This window comes from Serinus canaria, chromosome 3 (assembly GCF_022539315.1).
Source record: "Serinus canaria isolate serCan28SL12 chromosome 3, serCan2020, whole genome shotgun sequence".
Classification (NCBI taxonomy): Eukaryota; Metazoa; Chordata; class Aves; order Passeriformes; family Fringillidae; genus Serinus; species Serinus canaria.
The window spans coordinates 79,007,423-79,031,620 of NC_066316.1; the positions used below are offsets into that span (position 1 = coordinate 79,007,423).

A 24,198-nucleotide genomic window follows, 5' to 3' on the forward strand; every position below is an offset into this window, starting at 1 on the left:
TTTAAAACTGATTATTAATTTCAGATTCCCAAAATGCATTTAGGTGGTAGAAATATTACAGAAAAGCTTTCTCCGTGCAATTTCAGTTTTCTTTCAATTTTGCTTACATCCTAGGACATTTTTTTAACACAAAAGTAATTAAAAAAACAAAACATTAATGGTTCTCTAGGCATACTCTTACTGACCTGAGAAAGAGTTTGTCTGTTGAAATCTTGCCTGCTTTTTCAGACTAGTGCCTTACAAACCTTGATCACAATGTTGAAAATATTATTAAGAGCAATCCCTTGGTATTCAGATTAGAAGGGCAGAGGCATGTTCTCATTTAGTTAGAAACCAAACTGACCTCCTCCTGCCTGAAACCTTTGGCTACTTATCTCAAGGCTGTGCTGCTGGAGCCCCTTTTTGCACCAGCAGAAACCATGAACTGGATGGTATCGCTGGATACCCTTCACAGCAGGATGGAGGCCAAGGCTTCAGGATGGAGGGACTGTCAGGCTTCAGAACCCCGGCTAGGCTGTCCCTCCCTCCCTCCACACTGCTGCTTGTGAGCCCCAGACTGCCCCTTCCTGCTGTCCCTAGGCTGGGGATGCAGCTGGTTGATGCAGAGTGGGAGGTGTCGCTGGGCAGCCTCAGCAAGTGGCTGGTGACACATGAAAGCTGCTGTGCTGATGCTCCCACACTCTTACAGACTCCTTCACATGCACAGCACCTGAGCTAAGGGCTGCTGCCCAGCCAGGAATACCTGCAGGAACTGCTGTTACCAAATTTCATTGCACTTGGCTTTCTCAGATTATCATATGACGGGGGAATGGCTTCAAAGTGAAAGGGAATAGATTTAGATTAGGTATTTGGAGGAAATTCCTTACAGTGAGGATGGTGAGGCACTAGGACAGGTTGCTTGGAAAAGCTGTGGATGCCCCAACCCTGGAAGTGTTAGAGGCCACACTCAGAGGAGCTTTGAATAACCTGGTCTAGTAGAAGGTGTCCTGCCCAAGGTAGGTGGGGTGGAACCAGATAAACCTTAGGGTCCCCTCCAACCCCAGCATTCTATGATTGTATGGTAGAATTTGTCTAGGCAGTTTGTTGTTAACAGGGTGATACAGTAAGATTTGTGGCAAATGCTGGATTCTTTCCCACTCACTCATCCAGGGAGAGCCAATACCTTCACAGAGGAGAGACTTGAACCACTGCAAGGACAGCCAGTAAGCCAAAACCAACCACTATAAGAAATACTGTGCATGTTGCACTGCATGGAGAGGCAATTTATTGATCCCTGCTTCAGTGTACCAAGATATTTTATATTTTTAAAGGAGGTGGAAAGCATACAGACAGCTTACTTCTACCAAAAAGTACCTGTTAAGAGACCTTGAGATATATTAATTGGACAAATATTCTGGTTAGTCTGGCTTTCAGCTTTTAATTACAATTCTGTTAGTCAGGGCATCGGAACCACACAAACCATCCCTCATCCACATCTATTGTGAACAGCCAATCATCAGAAAGGGACAAAGGGCAGTTTTAAACACACATTGTTTCACTAGACCTTGTTACAAAGCAGCCTCTAACAAACCCTGACTCACTCAGGGAGCACCCACAGAAAATGAGGCTCTCTGACAGAACAACTCTCTTGCAACAGCAGTAAGAGGATTTGTTCTGAAGGTCTTTTATTTAGGAAGAGCAGCAAAATGTTAGGAAGTGCCAAGATTTTTCTTTTGCATATAAATCCCCCCACTTTTTTTATTTCAGGGGTCATGCACCACTGAGGTATGTGGTAAGGAAATAGCATCTTGAACTTGCCTTATACTGAAAAATGAAACAGATCTTCAATATTCCATGGAGAAGAGGGTGTGCATCGTTTCTTGAGAATAAGCCCTTTGTGTCTCTATTATTTTTACAATGCACTTTAATGACCTGAAAGCATGTGTGTGCCTTCTTAAATCATCACATACAAAACTACATTTTGACTATAAAATGTATTAAGAATCTTATAGAGGAAGTTATGCCATGTGTGGAGGGGCTTTTTTCTCTTTTCAAAGACAGCATGAGTTTTGTCCATATTACAAGGACAAGCTCCAAAAATGAAAAAAATTAAAGTGGATAGGGCAAGATGGTTGGTTTGGTTTTTGGTTTTTTTTTTTTTTTTAAAGAATGAATCCTAGCTCTAGACACCAGTGTTAGAAAAGTCACCCTTACCAGATGGCTAATACAGACAAGGGAAAACAGCCAACTTGATTTCAAATGTGAGAGTGATTTTTAAAATGAATGATAGAAACTACTTCAGATTCATTATTTTAAGCAGAGAAACTCATGTGTTTAGCTTATGGGTCTGGTTTGAATAAAACTTTGTCTTCCTTGAATAGAAATCATATGTGATTCAGGCAGTGGCCTGGACCATTTGCTAATACTAATTGTTGAGGGTTGAAAGTAGGGTAGAAGATTGTTAAAGTCTTCCCTGGCAGTAACTTGATCTGTGGAAATGTACTTTACAGGATCTGTGATGAGGTTTACAGCTGGCAAAAGCTTGTGATAGGACGGCCACATGACTTCACATCTCCCTTTTAATAATGGAATAAAAGCTCACATGACACAAGTTTGGTAGGTAAAGGATGGCAGGGATTGTATAAACTGAAACAGGAATATATATTTTTATAAATATTTCACATCTTGAAAGATACTTGATGATGTGGCTATTGAAATAATATTATCTCAATATGCTGAAGTAAAGCTGGCAACTTAGAAAACCACCAACTGAGGCCAGATGGGCCACTGAAGTTTTCACATGAAACACTGGCAGAGAAAAAAAAAAGTGTGAGATTTTAATCACATCAGTTTGCTCTTGCCCAGTCTCAACAGAAACCTGGTCAGTTGGTAAACACTTCATTTGCTGATAAGGAAGAGCTCTAACCTTAGTTAAAAAGACAAAAGGTGATTATTCCACCTAATTTACATGTTAGCACCACTACCCTGGTAAATTCCAGAGTGAAACCTTATCTTCTGTTTCTGAAATGCCAGTGTTGCTGTATATTCTACCTTCAGCCACAGCCCTCAGTGCAGCATTGCTATTCATATCCACATCCCAGCTTGCTGGAGCTTACTGCTGTGTGAAACACCTAGGGCATGATTCAGCTGCCCAAAAATAGGCTTCATTGCCCTTCAAATGCCCTGGTGTGTCTGCGACACCCGCAGTGGGCTGGCAGACAGGGTGCCCAACCCACTGCTCTTCAAGTCCCTGCTTCCCCTTCCAGAGCAGTGCCTCAGGGAGGCACACACAAACAGAGGAGCATCACAAGCAGAGCCAGACACCAAAGGCTGAAGCACTGAATCAAATCCTCTACATCTGTGGTGTAAACCTGCTAAAGTCCCTTTGGAATCAGGCATTACAGGGACCCATAACAGAACTGTGGCTGCAGAGCAGAAGGGAGTTGTGGATTTGATGCCCAGGTGGAATGCCACGGCTCCTCACTCATGGGGCTAGAAAAGTTTGGCCCCCTTAGTCAAAGGGATGAGTGGCTTTTGGTTAGCATTCATACCAACAAGACATCATTCGTGAGCTTGTCCAGAAGAATTTCAGCCTGCAGTTCCAGTCAGAGAATCACACACTTATTTTCATTGCACATCCAATCCGTATCCCTGTGTTTCCTGAAGCTTTGTCATGCTCGGGTAGACAGAAACTATTCTTTTCACTAATATTTGTATTGTTTCACATCTGGTTCATAATAATTCTCATGCTATTGTCAGTGGAATTGCTCTGCCATTTCCTTTCATGATGTGCTTGATGGCTGCTCTGGAAAACAGTTTATTTACAGGTTCAAGAGGATGCCGTTGGGTGCATTTTCCATTTGGCAAACTACAAAAGTAACATTTACAGTTATAAACACCTGCACAGACTAACACATATGTTGTATAACTTTCTTCACAGAGAGGTATACAGCATAAATGTCATGTAAACAGCTTTCCACAAATCAAAATGAACGCAGAAAAAACCCCAAGACTCTTAGGGAAATAAAAAACACAGAACTGTAAGTTTTTCCAAACTTTTCACTTCTATTCCTTCCCAATCCTAGTCACTTCAGATTTTCTCCACTGACTCTCTTTTGAAAGCAGTGAATATTGTGTACTCGTTTTGTATTCCATTGAAAAAACATAAACTTTCAAAAACACCAGGGTATTTTATCTAAATTTTTTAAATTAGTGATTTTACTTCTTTATCCATTTGCAGAATAGCAGCTGGCTGTGAAAATACTCTGTGCTGTGCCCTGGTCTGAGTGATCCTACAGAAAGTTAGGTGCTCTTATTTGGAGGAAGATGAGCTCCTTGGTTGAGTCATGTCTAAGTTCTTTCACACTTTGCTGGTTCTCACCTGAACATCCCCTGGCATTTTTAGGCAGAGCAGTTTTCTTGCCCTAAAAACAGCTAATCGATTTTCAGGCCTATTGTTCAGCTGGAGAGCAGATATGAATGGAGCTGATTATGTAATGGTCACTTGTGAATAAAGTCTGCAGCACCTCTGACTGTGGGGTTTCCAGAAGATGGTAACAAACTCACAGTTGCCTACAGCAAAAATGCCTGAGAGAAAATTCAGCTCTTATACTTGTAAACCTGATATTAGCGGTTGAAATCAATCTCTTATCTACAAATCTCTCAAAGGGGACAAAGATGGCTGTGGAATCGACCTTTCCTGCTCTGATTCAACATCTCAATTATTTTCCTGGCCTTCACATTCCCATAGGAACACATCTTTTTCTTCCTGCTTACTGTATGTCCTTCAGTCCTCTTCCATTGACAACCCCAAGGGAAATTGGCATAAAAGGTCCAAAAAACCTCAAATGTCTGCCTGTGGAGGGTGGGGTCCTATGCTGTAGAACTCTCCTGCCTCTGCTCCTGAACACTTCTAGGAGGTGCAAAGCTACTCCAGTGGTGTGGAGAAACAGATCAAAGGACTAGCAATTTATAGCTGTTCATTATGGACTAGGCTACAGCACAGACCTCTGGGCAGGGTCTTGGAAAGAACTGATTTAACTTAACAGGTCTCCAGAACTGCCAAGATTATAGAAAAGACCACTGAGACCACTAAAAAAGAACAAGATAGAACAAGCCACCTGAGCCCCACACTTCCAATGCCAGGCCTCTGAGAGTTTCTGCACATGTCAACCTTTCACAGGCAGTTGGGTACAAACGCTGAGCGAGGAATGTAGGCTTTTGCCAGGAATATGCTTTAGAGAACAGCATGGACAAAGGCTAAGAAAAGCTTTCACAAACAGCACAGAAAACAGGAATTAGTGAAATTCCTTTCCCAGCTGTAATTCGTATGTGTTTTAAGCACTATTAACACAGACAAAAACAAATTTTCAGATAGTTTCTGTAACAGCAAAAGAGGTTGCTCTTGTAACAGGTTATGAGTCAATGTTTCATTTTCTTTCTTGCACTATAACTTACATCCAGCCATCTTTAGCTGGCTCTGTCAGCAAGTCCTGACTCCCTTTTTAAGCCTCAACCCCTGGCACTCAGAACTAAAGCAGTGAGACCAAGTCCTTAAACTTATCCACTAAATGTGTTGGCTTTGAGAGCTTTCTCCAGAACTATGTCAACCCTCCACTTATCACCTATCTTCCTACCTCCTGCAAGTGCCCCTATTCAGCACACTTTGTATACAGCCTGGAATCTTTCAGAGATCATCATGTAACATATTAAAGCCATTCTAATCTGCTGCTTCACACATAACCCCTCAATCACAGCTCGTGATTCCAACCATCAGGCTTCATAACCTTTGTAGCACATTTGCCAAAAAAGAAAAAAAAAAAAAAAAAGAGAGAGAGAGACAAAATCCATTTTCATTCTATCTTATCCACAACATGTGCAAATATTACCTCATCCATTCTTGAGCTGGCTCCAGAGATTAACTCAAAGTTGACATGATAGATGTCTAATTTAACAAATAGTCTGTTTCCTGGCAGTTGATTTTGTTGTCAGTTTTGTTTTAAACTTCAACTTTGGGTCTGACATTGCTACCAGAATTTCATATTTTTAAATAGCATTTCGCTTTCAAAGGCTGAAGCCAAGGATGATGTCATGTGTGCTCGTAGCTTAGCACATATCTGCAGTGGGAGCTTAAAGATTAAAAAGAAAATTTTCCTTCCAAAAACAAGAGCAGGAAAAAGATTTTTGTAGGAAAGCAACGTGACGCTATTTAACCTTCTGATTATGCAAAGCATTACATGAGTGTTTTAATTGAGGGAACATCACTTAAGCATTTTACTAGGCAGGAAGCAGCCGCTGATGCCTGTGGAAAGCAGGCTGCATGAGGATTGATGCAGCATCCCTTGAAGTGAATGGAATGAGTTTTACTGAGCTCAGTGGAGGTACTCTGCATTTGTACTAATGCAATTCCGAGCACAATTTGACCCATGGGGATAAAGGGCACTGGCTAAATGAAAAAATAGCATGAATCCTTTGTTTATGTTACAGAAAAGCTCTTATTGTATGCTATATTACTCAGAAATAAAATATCCTTTGCAGAAACAGTTTGTTCTTCCTAATCCAGTATTATTGTTACGCATGTGTTAAATCATAGGATACACATGGTTGTAAAAGCTGATTTATTAACTAACTAAAAATCAGAGGCATCTACCCAAGTGCCACCCAGCATCTACTGGGACTAATGTCCCGCAAAAACGTCCCATGTGTCAAGGAGGGTATAGGTTCAGACAAACACTAATCCCAGCTTGTCAAAAAGAGCCAAAGAAAAACAGGTTTAGCTTTATAGACTACAGTATTTTGTTTGTTTTCATTAAACACTCTTACTGATTTTAAACATCTGTATTTGTTAACTCGTCTAGTTCTTTCGAACTTAAGAGCACAAACATTGCCATATGTGCTCACTGCTGGCATTTCTGTTCCCAGTCCTAACGTTTGCCTCTAGAGTCAGGCCTATCTCTGACAACTCAGTAAACACGGCTCACGATGAAATCTGAACGATGCAAGGTAGTTTGCTGCCTACAGAAGGCAGGAGGGACACATGGAAATCTCTCTCTTGAAACCTAGGACACCCCCTGCAGCAAGGCAGGCTCAGCTGAGGCCGAGCTGCCAGACGTGGGGACCACGGGTGGGCGGCTCCGTTGTCGCTGGTCGTTAACTTTCTCATCGCTCGCATTCGCCGCTCGGAGCCCGCACAAGCAGGTGGGAAGGTAAACTCCAGTGACTTGCACATCCTGTTATCATATAAGCCGGTTTAGAATGAAAGCAGAAGCTCCCCACAGCAAGTTTGCTGACTTTAAGGCACAGCTGCTCAAGAAGAAGTGGTTTGGCTTCAATATATTAGTACTGGCACAGAAAAGAAATAGACTGCACTTCTGAGCTCTTTAGTCTAACAGAGGGTGTCTCACAAGTTGGAAGGCTCGAGTCAAACACATTTACGTGCTGAATTTGATGGGTTTTTATCAAAAGAAATAATCATTATTATTGACCAGAACCAGTTACTAGGGAAAGCAACGTCTTTATGGCTGCCCTCCTAGGGGGCAAGTGATGGTCACACAAGTTACCTGTCCCAGTACCACAGTACTTCCAATGGACATAAGGTCAGACCTATCTATGCTGGGAACCCACCAAGCTGTAGATTCACAACTCATACTGTCCAGAAGTGTAGGGAAATGACAGTCATGCTTCTTCTTTCACTGCGGGATCAATGGAGAAAACAAATCCCTTAAATTCTGTTCATTTTTGGCAATTTGAACAGCCTGCTCAGAAAAGAAAATAGTTATTTAAGGCATTTCCCATAGACTGCCTTCATTTTGAATATTCAGGCCACTTTTTGCAACCATTAATCTAATTTCAGGCTGATCTCTTACAAAATATTTTGACTTAAGCATTTTTTTTCTCCTGTGATCAGCCTGTCATATCTAATTTCAGTTTCTAATGTATTGCCCCCTGGTAGGCATGTAATCTTGGAACCCAGCCTGGAATTATCCAACCTAATTTTTGGCAGAAAATTTCCAGCAGCATGGAAATGGGCACCTCTTTAGAAATGATTCTTAGCTTCTTATTCTTAAGTAGTTTGCACCTTCACACAGAGTCTGTAGATACTGACATTAAACATTCTATATTTAGAATCAGGGGAACGTGTGTGCCTTTTCTCCTCAATGCCTGTCCCCCTTGCATTCCAGATCTATATTTCATACTATGTCTTTGCTAAACTGTCCACGTTATAGAGACACAAGCCCATGTTCACCTCCTCTGCTTCATTCTCTGTAATCCAGGGATCCCCCCACTCCTCGAGAAGGGGATGAAATGCCCTACAGATGAGAGCATGTGTGTGCATGTGTGTGTGTTCATGGACACACGCTCACTCTTTAAAGACATGCAGCAACTCTGCCTGCCTCTCTCCCACAGATGACACTGGAAATACTGATCCTATATAAAGGCTGGGGAAGTAGCGGCAGGGAGAAGGGGTGGTAGGCATGTGTATACATACGTTTCTTCAAAGGAAAAGAGGAATGGTTGGTGGAATATATACAGGGTTTTAAAATGGAAAACCAGAGAGGAAAAATAAAGCAATGGGAAAGTTTACTTGTCAAAGGTAGAGGACACAGACAAAGTAGGTTTGTGAATATGGAACTGGGGAGAGCTTCTGCTGTTCTCATGCAAGTGTTTATATACGTTGGAGTAAGGGAGAAGCATGCTGCAAATACAGAAAAATCTCTCCTGATCATCTCTGGACACATCCCATGTGAATCTAACAGCAGCTGGATGAGGCAACTAACAGAAGAGGAGGTCAGGCAAGAGATATGATACAGTCTTGGTTAAGTGAACACTTCCCAGAGACAGGAATCCAGTGTTAGGTGAGGTGCTTTACAGTCCTTCAGAAGTCAGGTAAACAATCCGTCAGAGACACTGAACATCACCACTGCTCCTAGAGACTTTCTGAAGCCTTGTTCAACATTTCACTAACAAAAGTGTATGAAATTGTCTCTTCTACCCTTGTACTTCACTACAGGAGGCATCATCAATGTGAGCTGATCAGATATTAAATAGTGTCATGTACATGTAGTCAATATCTTTTTCTTGCTCCTCATTTTCCTGCAGCATCTCTTTCACTCCATTGTTCATTAGCCCCCATGACAATTAACTTCTGGCACATCAGTAAGAATGTGTATGTTAATCAGATTAGATTCAAAGGCTCCAAAAGAGGAAAAACAGCACCTGATGAGATTATCAAAAGTTTCTAGGCAATGAAATATATCAAGAAATCTTTCTTTTCTCTCCTGGGTCTAGACTGTGGCTTGTATAAGTTTCTAAAATGAGGGACAGGTGTCTGGGAATGCTACTGCAAAGAAAATATGCAGGGGATTCTAATTCATATCACTTTTCTGAATTTGCACCTCTTTCCAAACCCAGCTATTGGGTGGGTTTTATCGTTCATTACGTTTTGAACTTGACACTGTGAAGATCAAATAAGCAGCCAGTCATCAATTAACTTCCCAGAGCATATACTTCAATATTCCCAACACATATGCATTGCAGGCATAAAGGGGGGTGGTGAGGGCTGGTGGTGTGGGGGCTGTTGGGGGGTGTGTGCACATGTAGAAGGATCCAAGGAATGGGCTGCTCAGTTAACACACAAGTTTCCAAATGTGGATTATACACACTTCTTCTACTTCTTTTCCCCACGTCTTTCACTCCAAATGCCGGCAGATACACATACACACACATGCTCACCTTTGATATAAAACTGGACCTGGCCCTTGCTGTGAATGCAATTTTCTTCTGCTCAGTGGCTCTCTTAAATGCTCTTCTGTAAATGGTCTGAGAGGGCCACCAGGTAAGGGAATTTTGGCCCACCACGTTTTAAACCTCATCACACATTAGAGCCAGAAGCAGCAATAGCTTCTCATTGTAAATTGTGCCTGTTATTGTAATTTATCAGGATCAAACAGTTGCTGGCAGCCCTTTCTATAATATCCAGTTTCAGTGTCTATATAGCATCGAGCAAAATCAAACATGGCTTGCGAACAGAGGTTTAGTGATAAATAAATCACTCAGGGAGCTTTAAAGAAACAACTCTTCAGACACACCAATGTTATGGTACTTGTCTTTATTTCTCTTCCAGCTCTCCTTTCCTTTCTTTTCTTTTCTTTTTCTTTTTTTTTTCTTTTTTTTTTTTTTTTAATTTGATTCACAGTGTTCAGATGACATGTGTTTTGCCTTATTCAGCCATTTGGAGTACAGGTGCATGACTGTGTTTTTGATGGAGTGTTGCTATTCTGGAGTGCTCCATCCAAAACACAATCCCACACATGTAATCCAAACTGCAGAAGATGAGTCAACCATCTTCTCTTTTCCATGATAATTAGACTTTTTTTTTTCATTCCAAGTTACATAGTTATTAGTTGCAGATGCTATGCTTGAACAATATTGTTGAATCTTAAAAGGCTTTCACACCATGCTATTTTATCCCTCTGAGTAGAGGAAATGAACAAAAAGTCCAAGCTTATCCAAATTTAAATTAAATCACTTCAAATATTATTACACTAGGAGACAATTATGACACCTAAATACCTTTAGTATACATGTAAAATCATAGCCTAATATTCAATTAAGTAAATATAGCAGCTTGCCAGGGAAGGTTTGTCAAATTAAGGGATTCATGGAAAAGCAGCTTCCAGCCTTACTAATCCAGGCAGGCCACACATGTAAGTGTCTTTGCTTTGAAAACATTTCCTAGTTTCTTATCACATTAAGAAAATGACCATTCCCAGAAGCCTGAAATAACAAAGAAACCTCAGCAGGTTTTAAATCCTTAAGCTAGGTATTATTTTCCAGACAAATGATTGCAAAAGGCTGTTTTCACAGGCCTTAATATACGCTGTCTGAACCTAGGGACTGATGGTGTTTATTTCTGGCACCTTAGGAGCTAATAGGTGATTAGTGGGGTAGATATGGAGAGAAAGAGAAGACACAGGAGAACAGGTGTCATGGTCCTCTGAGGCTAAGCGTTAAGGACTATTTTAGTCCCATGACAAGCTGATCTCTTGGCATTTTTGGTACTAGGTGGGTGGTAGACAGACACCAAAGGTTCCACTGCTGGAAATCTCTAAGTAATGACAGGTCATATCCCTAAAGCACTGTTTATAGAAAGAAAAAAAAAAATCTGTCTGTCCAGATTTGAATTCCAGAGTAGTGAGGTTTTCTATTCCATAGTCCCTATCTGGCTGGCTCTTGTTTCACGTACACAGAACATCAGTTTAGAGTATCTTTTTCCCCAAGTAAAGAAAAACTAAACCAAAAAGCAGGAGACACAGGCTGACTCCAGAAAAGTTGCTTTACCTGGTGCAGAATGAAACCTCCTTATACCAGCACAAGGCAACAAAGGTGTTATGCTAGTAATGTGCTCAAGGTGAGGGACCTGCACCTATCTGAAATGTCCCTGAGCAGAGCTGGGGATGTGGCTGCAGACAAGGAGATCTCAGATTTCCCTGACTTCCTTCTCCGCCATCTCTGTACCAACAGCATCTGTACAAACAGCATGGGACTGGGCCCTCTGTCTCCACAAGTGAGAAGATGACGAGTGAGACAGCTACATTAAGTTGACAAAACATGCAAACTTGCTTCTCACAGAGAACAGACTTGTAAAAGTCACCCTGTCCTCCCCATCAATACTGGTTAACACATCCCAGGGACTTTTTTATTACATGTGAACCTTGTTGTGAAAGGGTTATTCCTTCACTGGCCAAAGATAAAAAGGGCTATCCATGTCCACTTATCTCTCTTTTTTCCATTCATCATGGAAAAAAGTCTTCCTATACATTCACCTGGACAGTCTACAGATCAGCTTGTGGAGCATAACTTGTATAGCCAACAATTCCTGGCAAGAACCTGATTTTTCCCCCTCAAGCTTTTAAGATGTGATGCTCAATTCCCTGTGCAGGAATGTAAGACTGAACCTCACAGAGAGATGTCAAAGAAAATTAAAAACTGTGGAGCAGATTACTTTCTGATGAAATTACAATGAAAAAAAACTTGAGGAGAAAGGTAAGAGGGATAAATTTCAGACTCCAGCTCTCTTGCCCAAATGTACACTGTAACTACCTTTAGCCTGATGAAAAATACCACTTAGAAGCCCCTTAGTTCATAATGAACACCCTCAGTCTGGCACGGGGGGCTGAGCCCCTGGAACAGTGCAAAGTGGTATTGGATTAGCAGTGGCTATTACACCTGGATGCATCTCCTGTAGGCATCTCCTGTTCCACACCACGCCTGTCCCATGGGAGAGAGACCTGCAGCTACCGCACGAATGCCACTGTTACACACAGGGAAAGAGCAGTTTGGAGGGACTTTTCTCATATGCCTCCAATAGGAGGAAAAAGCACAACATTCCTCAGCTGCAGGACTAGTTTGGGGCACACCTAGCAGTGGGCTTCAAAAAGGTAACACTCCCAGCCTTTGACATAGATAAAGCTCAACATCATGGATGTACAGAAACTTCAAAAACATTTTGACTGATTTTCCTGAGGAAGTGCACAAATCTCTCTTTTGATCCCTTCCAACACAAAATAAGCATCCTACATTGAATGAAGGGAAGCACAATCCTTGGCTGAATGGGTGTTTCAGGTTTCCACCCCTCTATTAACAGATCATTTATAAATCAAGCCCCCCAAAAAACTGCACACCTCCCATTTGCACTAAACACAACAGTTTGATTCTTTTTCTACACAATATGATAAAATGTGGTGTTGTGACTAGCTGTATTTTAGTGGAAAAATCTCCTGTGTCCATCCCTAAGCTAACTTTTTGAAGAAAACACTGAAAATTGCAAATCTGTCCCTTAAGATCTTACAGAGTTTCTATACCAACAAATCTAATTGCACTTGCCACACTGTACTTCTTTAGATACTTATCTGAAGAGAAACGATGTTCCCCTAAATCAGCTTTTTAATATAAACACACATGCATGTGCTGTTTATTGTACTTAAAAAATACAAAAAAAACCCAAAAGTGGAACGCAGAGAAAGTTCCTCAAACTGCATTTGGAGAGTGACCTAAGATGTGGGAAAGTTGTCTACTGCTTATGTTATTTTTTCACCCACTTTTGAGTGCTTTGAGGCTACATTTCCCCTGAGTTATGACAGATATTGCCACCCACCTTAGTTCTTCCTGCCTCTGCCCTAACAGAACCTCTTTGTTGTTTTATCTAATCAGATTCAGAGGCCCTGCTAGAGTTGGCTCTTTCAGACTGTTCAAAGCGGTTATATTTCTTATTTCCCAGGCTTCAGAAGAACTAAAAATAACCAAGTGAAAATCTGAAATGCAAAGCTAACATTCCCGCCAGTGCTAAGCAGATATGTTGTCAGGATTAACGAAAGAAGTTACAGATCTGAAAAAATTTAATAAATCAGAATGCTTGATTTTTCTCTGCAGAATTTTCTGAGTTTGATCTTTCCTAAGCCACCAAGAAATTTTTATTAAAATATTTACCTTAACTTTTTCTGAACAGAACACATGCAGTGTGTTTTCACACAAAGAGAACAACTTACGACAAAACTTTCTATATGCAAAGGAGAATATTCAAGGCAGATGAGGGTCTACACTTCAAATGATCTCAGGTGGAAGTGACCCAAGTTGTTTCTCCAGTCCCACAAAGTAGGAATTGTAAACATGATGCCTGATGCCAAGTGAGAATTTTCACTGGCAAAAAAGGGACCTACAGGAGGCACAGGGCAGCATCATTAGAGTAAATCAAAAGTGCTGCAGTTAGTCAAACCAGCCATGTTTGTATCTATCTTTGCATAATAATTTTCCCAGGATTTCTCAAAAGCAACAGAAGGGATCTTGCTCCACTAGATGGATTACACAGTGGAGCAATGTTTTCCAATGCGCTTATAGAGAATCAGGAAAAGAAAGAAAAAGCAGCGTTAAATGTTGGAAAATGCACTTTAATCTGAGATAGTGATAAGCACCTTTAATTACTGACTGCAAACAATCACTCTCTTGAAAGAATTCTTCATTGCTTACAGTTGCTGGCAAGAGGAGAGTTTCCTCTATGATGGTGAAGGATTTATTCCTGCAGCCAGTAATTACAGCACTCTTCCACAGAAACTGAAAACTTGGCAGTACAGGGCACAACATTAAGGCAATTAAATATTTACACAAATAAGCCAGAGAGAGGATCCATTTTCAAAAAGCATGAGAAACAGTGCGTGTCTGCTAACTTCCAGAAAACGGGAAATGGCCAGCAACAGCCCAGCTTCCAAACTTCAAACTTTGCGGCTCCCTTCAAAGGATGCAAGAAGAAATGAGATTTGTGACCAGTCTGAGTCAGTCTGGAATAATCTGAAACATGACACAGAATTTAGTCCTCAGCCCGCAGAGAAAATTCATGATGGAAAAAACCATACAGTGAGATGCTGAGTTCAAGCTACTGTAACTGAATCAACCAAAAATCCAACCCTTGGGATCTTAGGATTTGCTATCAGTGACGGAACAAAATGAGACCTGCAGTGAACCAAAAGTGAAAGCATTAAAAATGAAAGTATTAAAAATAACTACAATTCTAGTTATGTGAACTATTTTATCACTAATCCTACTTTGACTACAATTTTCTCTCACATTGTATGGTTCCACACAATTCTTTATGTTTTCTGTGCAATTTCTAGTTGTGGAAGGCTTTCCTTTTTTCAGATGTGCATACTGGAAAGGGCCTTTATTGCATCGTCACATAAGGAAGTCTCATCACGGTGAGCATACACAGAGAACGCAACTTTAACTTCTTAGTCCACCACTGTTTATTTCCTTTTGATTCAGTAGGAAACTGTTAACCCTTAAAAAAACATAACCAAGAATATGGTGAAATATTTATCATAATCTCGTATTTCACATACTTGCAGGCTCGGAGTTGAAATACTAGTTGATGCAATGCTGTAGCCAAAGTGAATGTGGCAGAGGTTTTTGGTTTTTATTTGGTATCTTTTTTCCCATTGACTTTTATGGACGATACAAAATTGAAATTAGAATAAAAGTAAGGATATTTTATTCCTTTTAATTTTGCCATTAATCTTCAGAAATTACTATAATAAACCATGAAGCCTCATATTTTTGCTGTTTAGCAAGAAAAACATGCGCACTATGTGTGCACATGCCACATATTTAAATGAGAAGCCAATGATTACAGCAGGAAAATCTGGTTTCATAGGAGCCAACAAAGGCTTCCCACCCATGTCAGCAGAGCCTGAAATTCACCTTATAATTTGGGGCTCTGTCCAGCAGGATCTATTTTAGCATTTGCATCCATTCTTCTGCTTTATTAGCACTGTTGCCCAAATTGCTGTGTTCCTGGCTGAAATTCATGGCTAGCCCCACTCTCCCATTTTTTAAGTTCTGCTGTTAAGAGCTCTTGAGAAAATTGCTCCAACTGGTTGGCATTAGAAGGAAATGAGAATCTTTTAAGTGGCTATTGTACATGTTATTTGAATGCACTGGATGACATTTCAACACCAGGCAATGCCTCCTCTCCACCACAGTCATCAAGAGTGGTTTAGGTTTTTTTCTTTCCCATATGGGCACTGAGGTTTCCAACATCATTGATCCCTCTGCACATTTTTCTATACTTTGTACAAGGCTCTTTGAACATATTTCGGCAAACAGAAAAGCTTCAATGTGCAACAGTTTTTAGCAGCTTGAAGGACTGAGCCCTTGATGTGATTATTTGATCATATATGAAGTAACTCTCATGATCAATGAATGATGTCACAGCTATCACTTTGAAGTTAATAGTAAAATTTGCATTGGCTTAAATCTGAGCAGGATCAAGGCATGAAGCATGACTGACGTTCTTTTAATTAATTTCCATATTTCTTTTTAAATTCTCATGCCTCACTCTATGCTTTTTCAAGCAACAAGAGAAAAGAATAAATGTTGGAAATTGATGTTTTCACCATCAGTGGGCTGTCGTGTGTAACAAATAGTTCTAGTATATTAGTTTATGTGGGCATTCTGTCCTTGATCAGCTCCCACATTTCCCACAGACAGCAGCAGAAGTTGCACATAAAGATGAAAAAAATACTTTGCAAATGGAAACATAATACTCCATCTGCAGACAATAGGCCTGATTGAAAATGCTGCAGCACCTTTAGCAAAGTAATTCCTATAGACTTATGTGTGGAAAAATCAGAGCCCATATTTCTTTGCTTCTTTGAATTCAAACTATAATTTATACTAGCATTAAAAAATCTGGGATACATAAAGGCCATATTGGAAGCGCTGTCTTTATCTCTCAAGCTAACAGGAAATGAGAGGCAGTAATAGTAACTGGTTTCTCACTTGCAATGAGTATCCAAACACTAGTTGAAGAAAACTTCCTTTCAAAATCTTTTCGTTCCAAGTCTGCTGAACAGAGAATCAAAACGTGTATGTGTGTGTGCGTGTGTGAACAATGTCCATTTGTATTCTTAAGTGAACTTGTTTTATTTTGCCATTTACTAAATGCTGGCATAAAAATTCCTGAAGCAACGTGACTCTCACAACAAACACAACTGACAGACCCTCGCTGGAGAGCACATGCAAGCACAGACTGCAATTGTTCTGTGGTTATTTGAGAGGCAGTGGTCAGGGAAACAGGGGTCATTAATTTCCCTGCGTGTTTTAAACATTTCCAGAGATGTGCTAAAATGCATTAAAAGCACAACGGCCGACATCTAAGGCTGGAACATTAGGAAAACTTTGGAGAGGGATTTCTGCGAAAAAGCGAGAAGGGATGCTTTGAGTTTGACCCTTGCATTAGGGAATTAAACACACTTTTAACCCTTTCCTTGTTGCTTTTCCTGAAGATAAGTAGCACGACTTCTGGAAACTCTTGGGGGGGAGGCGGAAGGAAACCTGCTCCGACCGTGCGACTGCGGGGTCGTGGAGCTGCTCGGGGCCTTCGCTGCCCGTTCGGGGGCTGCGAGTGTGAGGCCAGGCTGGTTCCTGAGCGCTGGGACGTGGAAACGCCCCAACCCCAGGCTGGTTCCTGAGCGCTCGGACATGGAAATGCCCCAATGCCAGGCTGGTTCCTGAGCGCTCGGACATGGAAATGCCCCAATCCCAGGCTGGTTTCTGAGCGCTCGGACACGGAAATGCCGCAAGCCCAGGCTGGCTCCTGAGCGCTCGCTACCCCGTCCGCGCTGACCGCTCAGGGACCACCCCCTCCCGCCAGGGGGCGCCGTTCCCCACGCCGGCCCCTTCCGCCAGTGCCGCCCGTCAATGGCGCCCGGGCTCGTCCCCACTCGTTCCCGTCCCCGTCCTCTCGCGTGTCCTGCGGCGGCCATCGCACCCCGGCCCGTCCCCTCCCGTCCCGCGTGCTCGCCGCGGTGCCGTGTGTGCCGCGGCGGGGCGGGCGGAGCAGAGGGAAGCTGGTGGATTTGGCGGAATCACGTGGCGCGGTCCCTGCTGGCGGGCGGGACGGTGGCCGGGAGGGTTTCCCGGGCAACCGCGCCGCTGGCGAGCGGGGGCGGCCGTGGCTGAGCGGGGCCCGGCGCGGTGCAGGTACGCGACCCGCGCTCGGGCAGCGCTGGGCTCCGAGCCGCGGCCAGTTCCCTCTCCCGCTGCTCCCCGGGGCGCCCGTCCGCAGAAGCCGAGCCCTGCCCGCCCGTCCCTGAGCCCCCGCGCTGCCGTGCGCCAGCCGCGCGTGTGCTCCAGGGATAGCCGGAGGAGGAGGAAGACGATCAGCTCACGGCTGGGATGATTAAAAGGTTACGTGAAATGTGTTAGGCTATTTAAGCTTTCCTCCATCCCTGTGGTTTAGTCATACCTCCTCAAAACTTCCGCTTTTTGCGCTGTGTTGTAGCAAATATCCCAGCAAGTGCCGCCTTTGTTTGGTGCGCGAAGTCATTTGTGAGCCGCCAGGTCTGAAGATATGGCTGAAAAGTATATTTGCTAAGGTTAATGTTTGCCTGTGATCTTCTGTTACCGAAATTGTAAACATGTTTGTTGTCCTTTAAGTTACACATTGTTAGTTTTTATTAAAGATATAATTAGAGGGCAGGCAGAAAAAAGCCGTCATTCTAATGTAGGAAGAAGTAAAGATAACGTCAGGAGAATCACTTTGTTTTCTTGGCAAGGCTAGAATTAAATATTCCCCACTTGCTAAAGTAGCTGGCGCAGTTAGTAAGCTGTTAAAGCATCCTGTGTTTAACATCAAGTGTTCTTTGATGTGAAAGTATAAAAGGATGCTGGATTATGTGTGCCCTGAGAGGTAACGTTCTTAATCTCCTTACCATGTTTTCAGAGATATTGTCCAAATGCTTACATAAGGATATCGTGCTGAATTCAACGCCTGGCCAGCCTGCTATAAAACTTCTTTTTTTTAACTGCCAAAGCCAAAGTGTCGGGTGGTCTATGGATGGATAAGGAGTGAAAGCAGGAAACAGTTGTCACAACTCGCCTGTCAAAATCAATTTACTAGGTAGGTAACAGTCCTGTGTACTGAGTGGGCTCCATACTGGGAGAAGTTTTATTTAATGGTAAAAGCACTTTTGCAAATGTTTAGCCCTTTTATGTTTACATCACACTTCTCAGGCTGGAAGATGCTAGTGCAGTTTAATGCTGCCATACATATGTCGTTTTGAAGGCAGCCATATGTGTTGAGCAGTGTGATACACAAAAACTTTGCAAACTTTTGGTTGTTGGGTATATTTTATACCTGAGAAGTTGATGAAGACTTAGGGGAAGGAGAGGGGGGCAAGTGCCATTGGCATTGTCAGGGTAGATCAAACCAAATGCCATTCCCTAACCATAAAAAGATTTACATGTATTTATTGTTTACTAAATCCAAAGCACAGCAGAGATGATGAAGCAAAACTAACAGTACCAGATGTCCCCAGTGTTGGAGAAGAAACATAGAAAGGAATTAAAAACCCTTAAAATGAAAATATTACTGCGGTAGATTCTCTTTTGATTATTAACAAAATGCTTGGGTTGCTAAGAGAGCTGTTTTTTGAAGAAAAATGTAAAGATGCTGAAGTGAATCATATTTTATTTATCCCTCAAAGTTTAAATGCTGAAGCTGGTGTTTTGGAGATGAGTATTTTGCTTGTAAGGAGTTTGGGAGATCTAGGTACATTTGCACTGATTGTCTCATTCAGTAAATAGTTTCATAAGGGATGGGAGAATGGTGTTTGTCATCTCTCAAATTTTGGATTAGGTTTTTTTTTGCTTATAGCTCCATTCAAGCAAATCATTAGGTTGCATCAATTTCAGAATGCATTTAATTAACTTCAGTTTAAATTTTTGGTTTTAGACTCGGTTGTTTGGAAGGTAAAATCCAGCTGCAAATTATGGCTCATCGATTTTCAAAGGAAGAATTAGATGAGCAGTTTGAAGAGTTTCTGAAAGAGGTATGTTTGAGAGCAAGGTCACATGCCTGTTCTCTATTAAAAATGGGGAAAATTGAGTATGGAAGAATATGAAATGTAAGATTCAGCTCTCCTTTTATCACATGATTAATGTAGCTGTCTTATAAATGGGTCTTAATTGCTAAGCTAAATTCATACTATTTTGCTGTACTGAAATCAAGAGAAGAGTTTTGTAATTAAATAAATATTTTGTCATTGCCTGGTTGTATCTTCAGAAAGAGCCCTTGGTTCTTGATTTTTGTTTCAGTTTTATTGTTGGTGCTACTTAATACCAGAAGCTTCAAATTGATCTATAATTGAAAATGAGGTAAAAAAAAAAAATCTGTCTGTATATAAGCACAAGCTATGTTTTAAAAATTTCTGTATTTTTCTGTGTAGTACTTACTCTCACTGAATTATATTTTAAAATTCTTGTATGATATGAAGCATGTTGTAGTGATTGGAAAACTTGAATTAGATTCCTTTAATTCCTCATGGTGCTTCATGGTTTTGAGTACTGGCAAAATCATGCAAGTCTGTGGGTTGTGACTAAAGCTGAGAATAATCAGAGATGATCTAAATGCCCTGACTAGGTATGGTTTTTTCAATGCAAATAGACCTGTAATTTCAGAACTTGCCCTCTGGTCTGTCAGAACATGGTGTGGTAACCCTAAAACATAAATACTGCTACATAAGGCCTTTACTAGATCTTAATTCTGTATATAAGCATAACTAGCGATGGCAGAGAATATTTCTGGGGTCTCTGTTATATGTAATGTATGCTTGAAATTTTTTTAAAGTAGAGGTTGTGTTACAATTTAATGACTTATGAAAAGTAATTTAATTTAATGATGTAACTAAGTTAGCACTCCTGAACTCACTGAAATTATTAATGTCAGTAAAATTAGAAAACTAGTCTTTGTGTTTCCTTCAAAATTCTTTACTTACTGTTGTTACAGAGGGAGTTGTTCTGAGGATGAGAAAGGAGTTTTATTCTTTTATTTGTTATGCACATCTGTCAAAACTCTGCATGTGATTGCTTCTAGTATTTCATTCTTCATTTGACATGCTCTTCTTCCATCTCAGCTATTGCCCACATTGAGGATGCTCATAAAAAAATAAAATTCAAATAACTGTTGAATTATTTTAAGTGGCATTTGCAATGTCCCAGAGAATGTAACTTTAACTATTCATGTCTTAATTTTTTTTATAATTTCAATCCAAAACTGTTTTCAAACTGCTAACCCAGTTATTAAAAATATGCATTGTGTTTTTTGCCAGCTAGATGCAGATCTAGATAACAATGGCGTTATCTACTCTCTGTTATTTTTACACAGACATCTTCTGCTATGTCCTTCTCCTTGCTTTTGTTTTTTATAAAAAGTGTTTGGCCTTTTAATATTAGAAAGATGAGAAACTGATGTGCTCCATTTCTTGAAATCTCTTTGTAGGTGGTGTTTGTGTTGAGAGTGTCGCAGCAGGTGGGGAACAGTAAAATCTGTTTCTCAATAGTTTGGGGCAGACTTAATATTGTTTAAGCAAATCTTTCAAAGAGGAAATGGAGCAGGATTTTTCCCTTTTAAATAACTCTTAATGAATCTGCTATTGGGGTGAGGCTGTGTATGGGTGTTTGTGATTAAAACATGTGAAGTTAAAAGAAAGACTGTATATACAGCTGGATGATGCAGGTCTAATATGAGGATTAAACTTAGTCTTTTGGCATATACAAAAGCTGAACTTTAAAAGCTATCGGTGGATTTTCTAGACTGTTATTATACAGAAGGAAGCACAAATGTGTAATAACAATGACTGCATGTAGGATAAATCCTTTAATTATTCCCTCTGCCTGGTCATGCTTATTCCCAGCCCCTTGCCAAGACAGCCTGTTGTCATCCATAATTCTTCCCATAATACTTCTTCCTCCACTGTCTGTGTTCCTGTCGTCCATCCACTCCTCACCATCAGTATCTTGTTTTGGTATGCTTCCTCCTATTGTCAATTGGATTTCCCTTAAGCATCATCTGTCATACTGGTTTAGCTCCAGGTTTTCAGTGTTTGCTGTGTTGGCTGTGATGTTTTCTTGGGATCTGCAATGTGAGGAAGTCTTTCTAATGCACAGTGCTTCAATTAATTGAATTAATTTCCCTTTTTTGATGACTCAAAGCAATGTTGTGAAAAAGCTATTGTCTGCTTCTAGTATTTTCAGTTGACCTTTCTTGTACTTGATATTCATGGATACTGGAGAAGGAAGACTTTCAAAAGGAAAGACTATACCATCCTTATTAGAATATCTGTAGAATGGTATCTGGAAGAGGAACACTGCACATTAGGCCATGTTAGAGAAACATTTTAAGTTTTTATTAAAAGATTAAATTAATATATTATTGTGTAATAAAAGCATATTTTAAAGTAGACTTATTTAATTGAAAAATACTGGTTTCATTAATTAATTAGGACAACTGGTCATGAAATTCTGATTGGTTTAGATGAAATTCTGTATTACCTATCTTTTTTTTAAGTTCCTTCACATGCAAAGGAGGTGGTAAGCTGATGATGTGCCATGTAGTTGTTCCAGTTCTTAAAACTGCCTCTTTAGTCTTTTATTAATGTTGAGATTAAACAACTGACACTTTTTGTTTGTCTGCGTTCCTGAAAAGCTGAGAGGCTGTCTTATGGAGGAGGGGAAGGAACAAATTGGTGCCACTTACTGGTGCTGAGAAGTCATTACGAGTCCAAAAAGTTGATTGATGATTGATGGATTTACCTTTTTTTCAAAGGAAAAAAAATCTGGAAGTTTTGCTGTTGAGACTACTGATATATTGGGAAAAATGCAGCAGTATTTTTGTGTCAGCATTTCTCTCCCAGCTGCACCTTTACTGACTGCAGTTGACAAGATGGCTGGACATGGAAAGTTTCCAGAAATTGAGCGCAGCCTGTGGGAGTTGCAGGTTCTTTGGTTACAATCCACTAAGGAGTGGGAGCATTCACTGAAGTTCTGCTTGCAGAGCAGAGGATACTGTTAATTGTAAAAGAAACAGCAAGTGATAACTGAGCTTGCTTGCATCAAGCACCTGTCCCTGCTTCCAGCTAGCAGGAGGTAGTCTGACCTTTGGGGACACTGGCACTAGTACTTGTGTTGTGACTAGTGTCAGGAAATTGTTATTAGTGGGATATTTATTAGAAATATAAAGCTGTTTTGTTCTATGTTACAGAGCCAACTTGGAGAAATTGCAATACATCCTGTTGTCTAGCAGTTTTGTAATTTATTAAAATTGTGGTTATTTTGAAGTACAAGGCTCAGAGCACTTCTTTCTTTCTGAGATGTATGACAGGCATTTAGTTTTCTCTAGTGAAAAGCTCTAAAGATGTTCTTGATCAGAGATACTAATAAGAATATTTTATTACAATTATTTTTTCTTAAATTATAGTTTTATATAATTGGCATTTGATTTTTGAATGTTCTAGTTAAGCCCAGAGAAGTTGATATTTTAGTCAAATAGTAAAAGTAGGCTTTTATGGCAGTGTTTTTAATGTAATAGGAGGCAGTGGATTGCAGAGGCTTGTTTTAATAAAACATACCCTTGTGTTTTACATGCTAAGCATCCACAATCCTGTTGCCTCTAATATTGGGTTTATACTATCAGATTTTCTTATTTGTGACTATTACAAAAGCAAAGCTTTTGAAATTTTCCTACGTGATGCATTTCATACATGAATTCTTTGTTTCTTACCTTTTATGGCTTTTACTAAATCTGTGCACCACGTTCTCTTAAGACACTCTGGGACAATTGGTTTTAACAGTTATAGTTAAATATTTAGATTAAAAGTATTCCATTCCCCTTAACCCCAGTTTGCTGCATAAAGAATATGTAGAACATAAGGTTGCAGTGCAGTAGTTTAATGTATATTTCCTTGTTCAGTGTGTGGATAGCTAATTGTGACTCTGAGCCTGCTGTAGGTCATAAAGAGCTTTATTAAAGGAAAGGAGCAGAGGTTAGTTGTCTTTTCCTTCCCGTTACTTATCAGTAACTTAAATTCATATGGTGTCCATACTCAGATTTTTTTTTCCATTGATTTAAGCCATCAGTCAAAATCAGCATGGATGACTAACACATATGAAAGTTTAATACACAGTTGGGTAGGAATGGCTCTGGCATTTTTATTATATTCCATGAATACAAAGTATAAAATTAATTTCTAAAATCTGATTTGCCAGCAGCCAGAATGTTGCTAGTACATATTTATTTTTAGAATATTAATACTAATGTTCATGTACAAAGCAAGGACAATGTAAAATTGGTTCTGCTCTACTTCATTATCTTCAGGGATATAGTCAGAGTTTTGGTTCTTACGCGTCTTAGCTAATTGAAAAAGAGCTGATGATGCTGTTCATTTGAACATACATTCTCTGAAGCAGTCAACTTTTAGTATATCCAAATTCTGGCAGCAGGATTATTAAAATATACAGTATTATGCCATATGAATATTGTTATTGTTTCCTAATCAGTTTTGTCATGCATGTACAAAAAAGGCAAACAGTGGGGAGTAATGAGAGGCATCTGGCCTCAGAAGTCCAGAACCGAGTGGTTGAAACCATGTAAAAATATAAAAGCTCACTTTAATATTGTATGCAATTTATTCAGTCTCTTTCAGATGATTCACTTGGAAATTCAAAGAAAAAGTCCAGTATTCTTGAGAAATTGGGACAGCCCAGGAAAAAAGAAAAGAAGAAAAAGGATTCAGTGCCCTGGTGGTTATCTGAGGAAGACTCGGATGATGGTGGTAAATTTAAAGTTTTGCAATATTTTGGCCACAGGGGGTCAGACTAGTTCTTTCTCAT

The 24,198-nt window shown here is 40.4% G+C and overlaps 1 protein-coding gene across 2 annotated transcripts in view; it reads left to right on the top strand.

Moving 5' to 3' along the window:
* Nucleotides 1–17,438: 17,438 nt before the first annotated feature.
* CEP162 (centrosomal protein 162) overlaps nt 17,439–24,198 on the top strand; it is a 44,341-nt gene continuing 37,581 nt past the window's right edge. The window contains exons 1-4 of one of the 2 annotated variants that reach the window (XM_050972632.1): nt 17,439–17,717; nt 18,254–18,430; nt 19,265–19,361; nt 24,002–24,137. In XM_050972632.1, the coding sequence (XP_050828589.1) occupies nt 19,302–19,361; nt 24,002–24,137 (196 nt within the window). In that variant the 5' untranslated portion in view covers nt 17,439–17,717; nt 18,254–18,430; nt 19,265–19,301. Of the gene's footprint in view, nt 17,718–18,253; nt 18,431–19,264; nt 19,362–24,001; nt 24,141–24,198 lie in introns of both variants that reach the window. The other variant, XM_018918748.3, reaches the window with a different exon arrangement.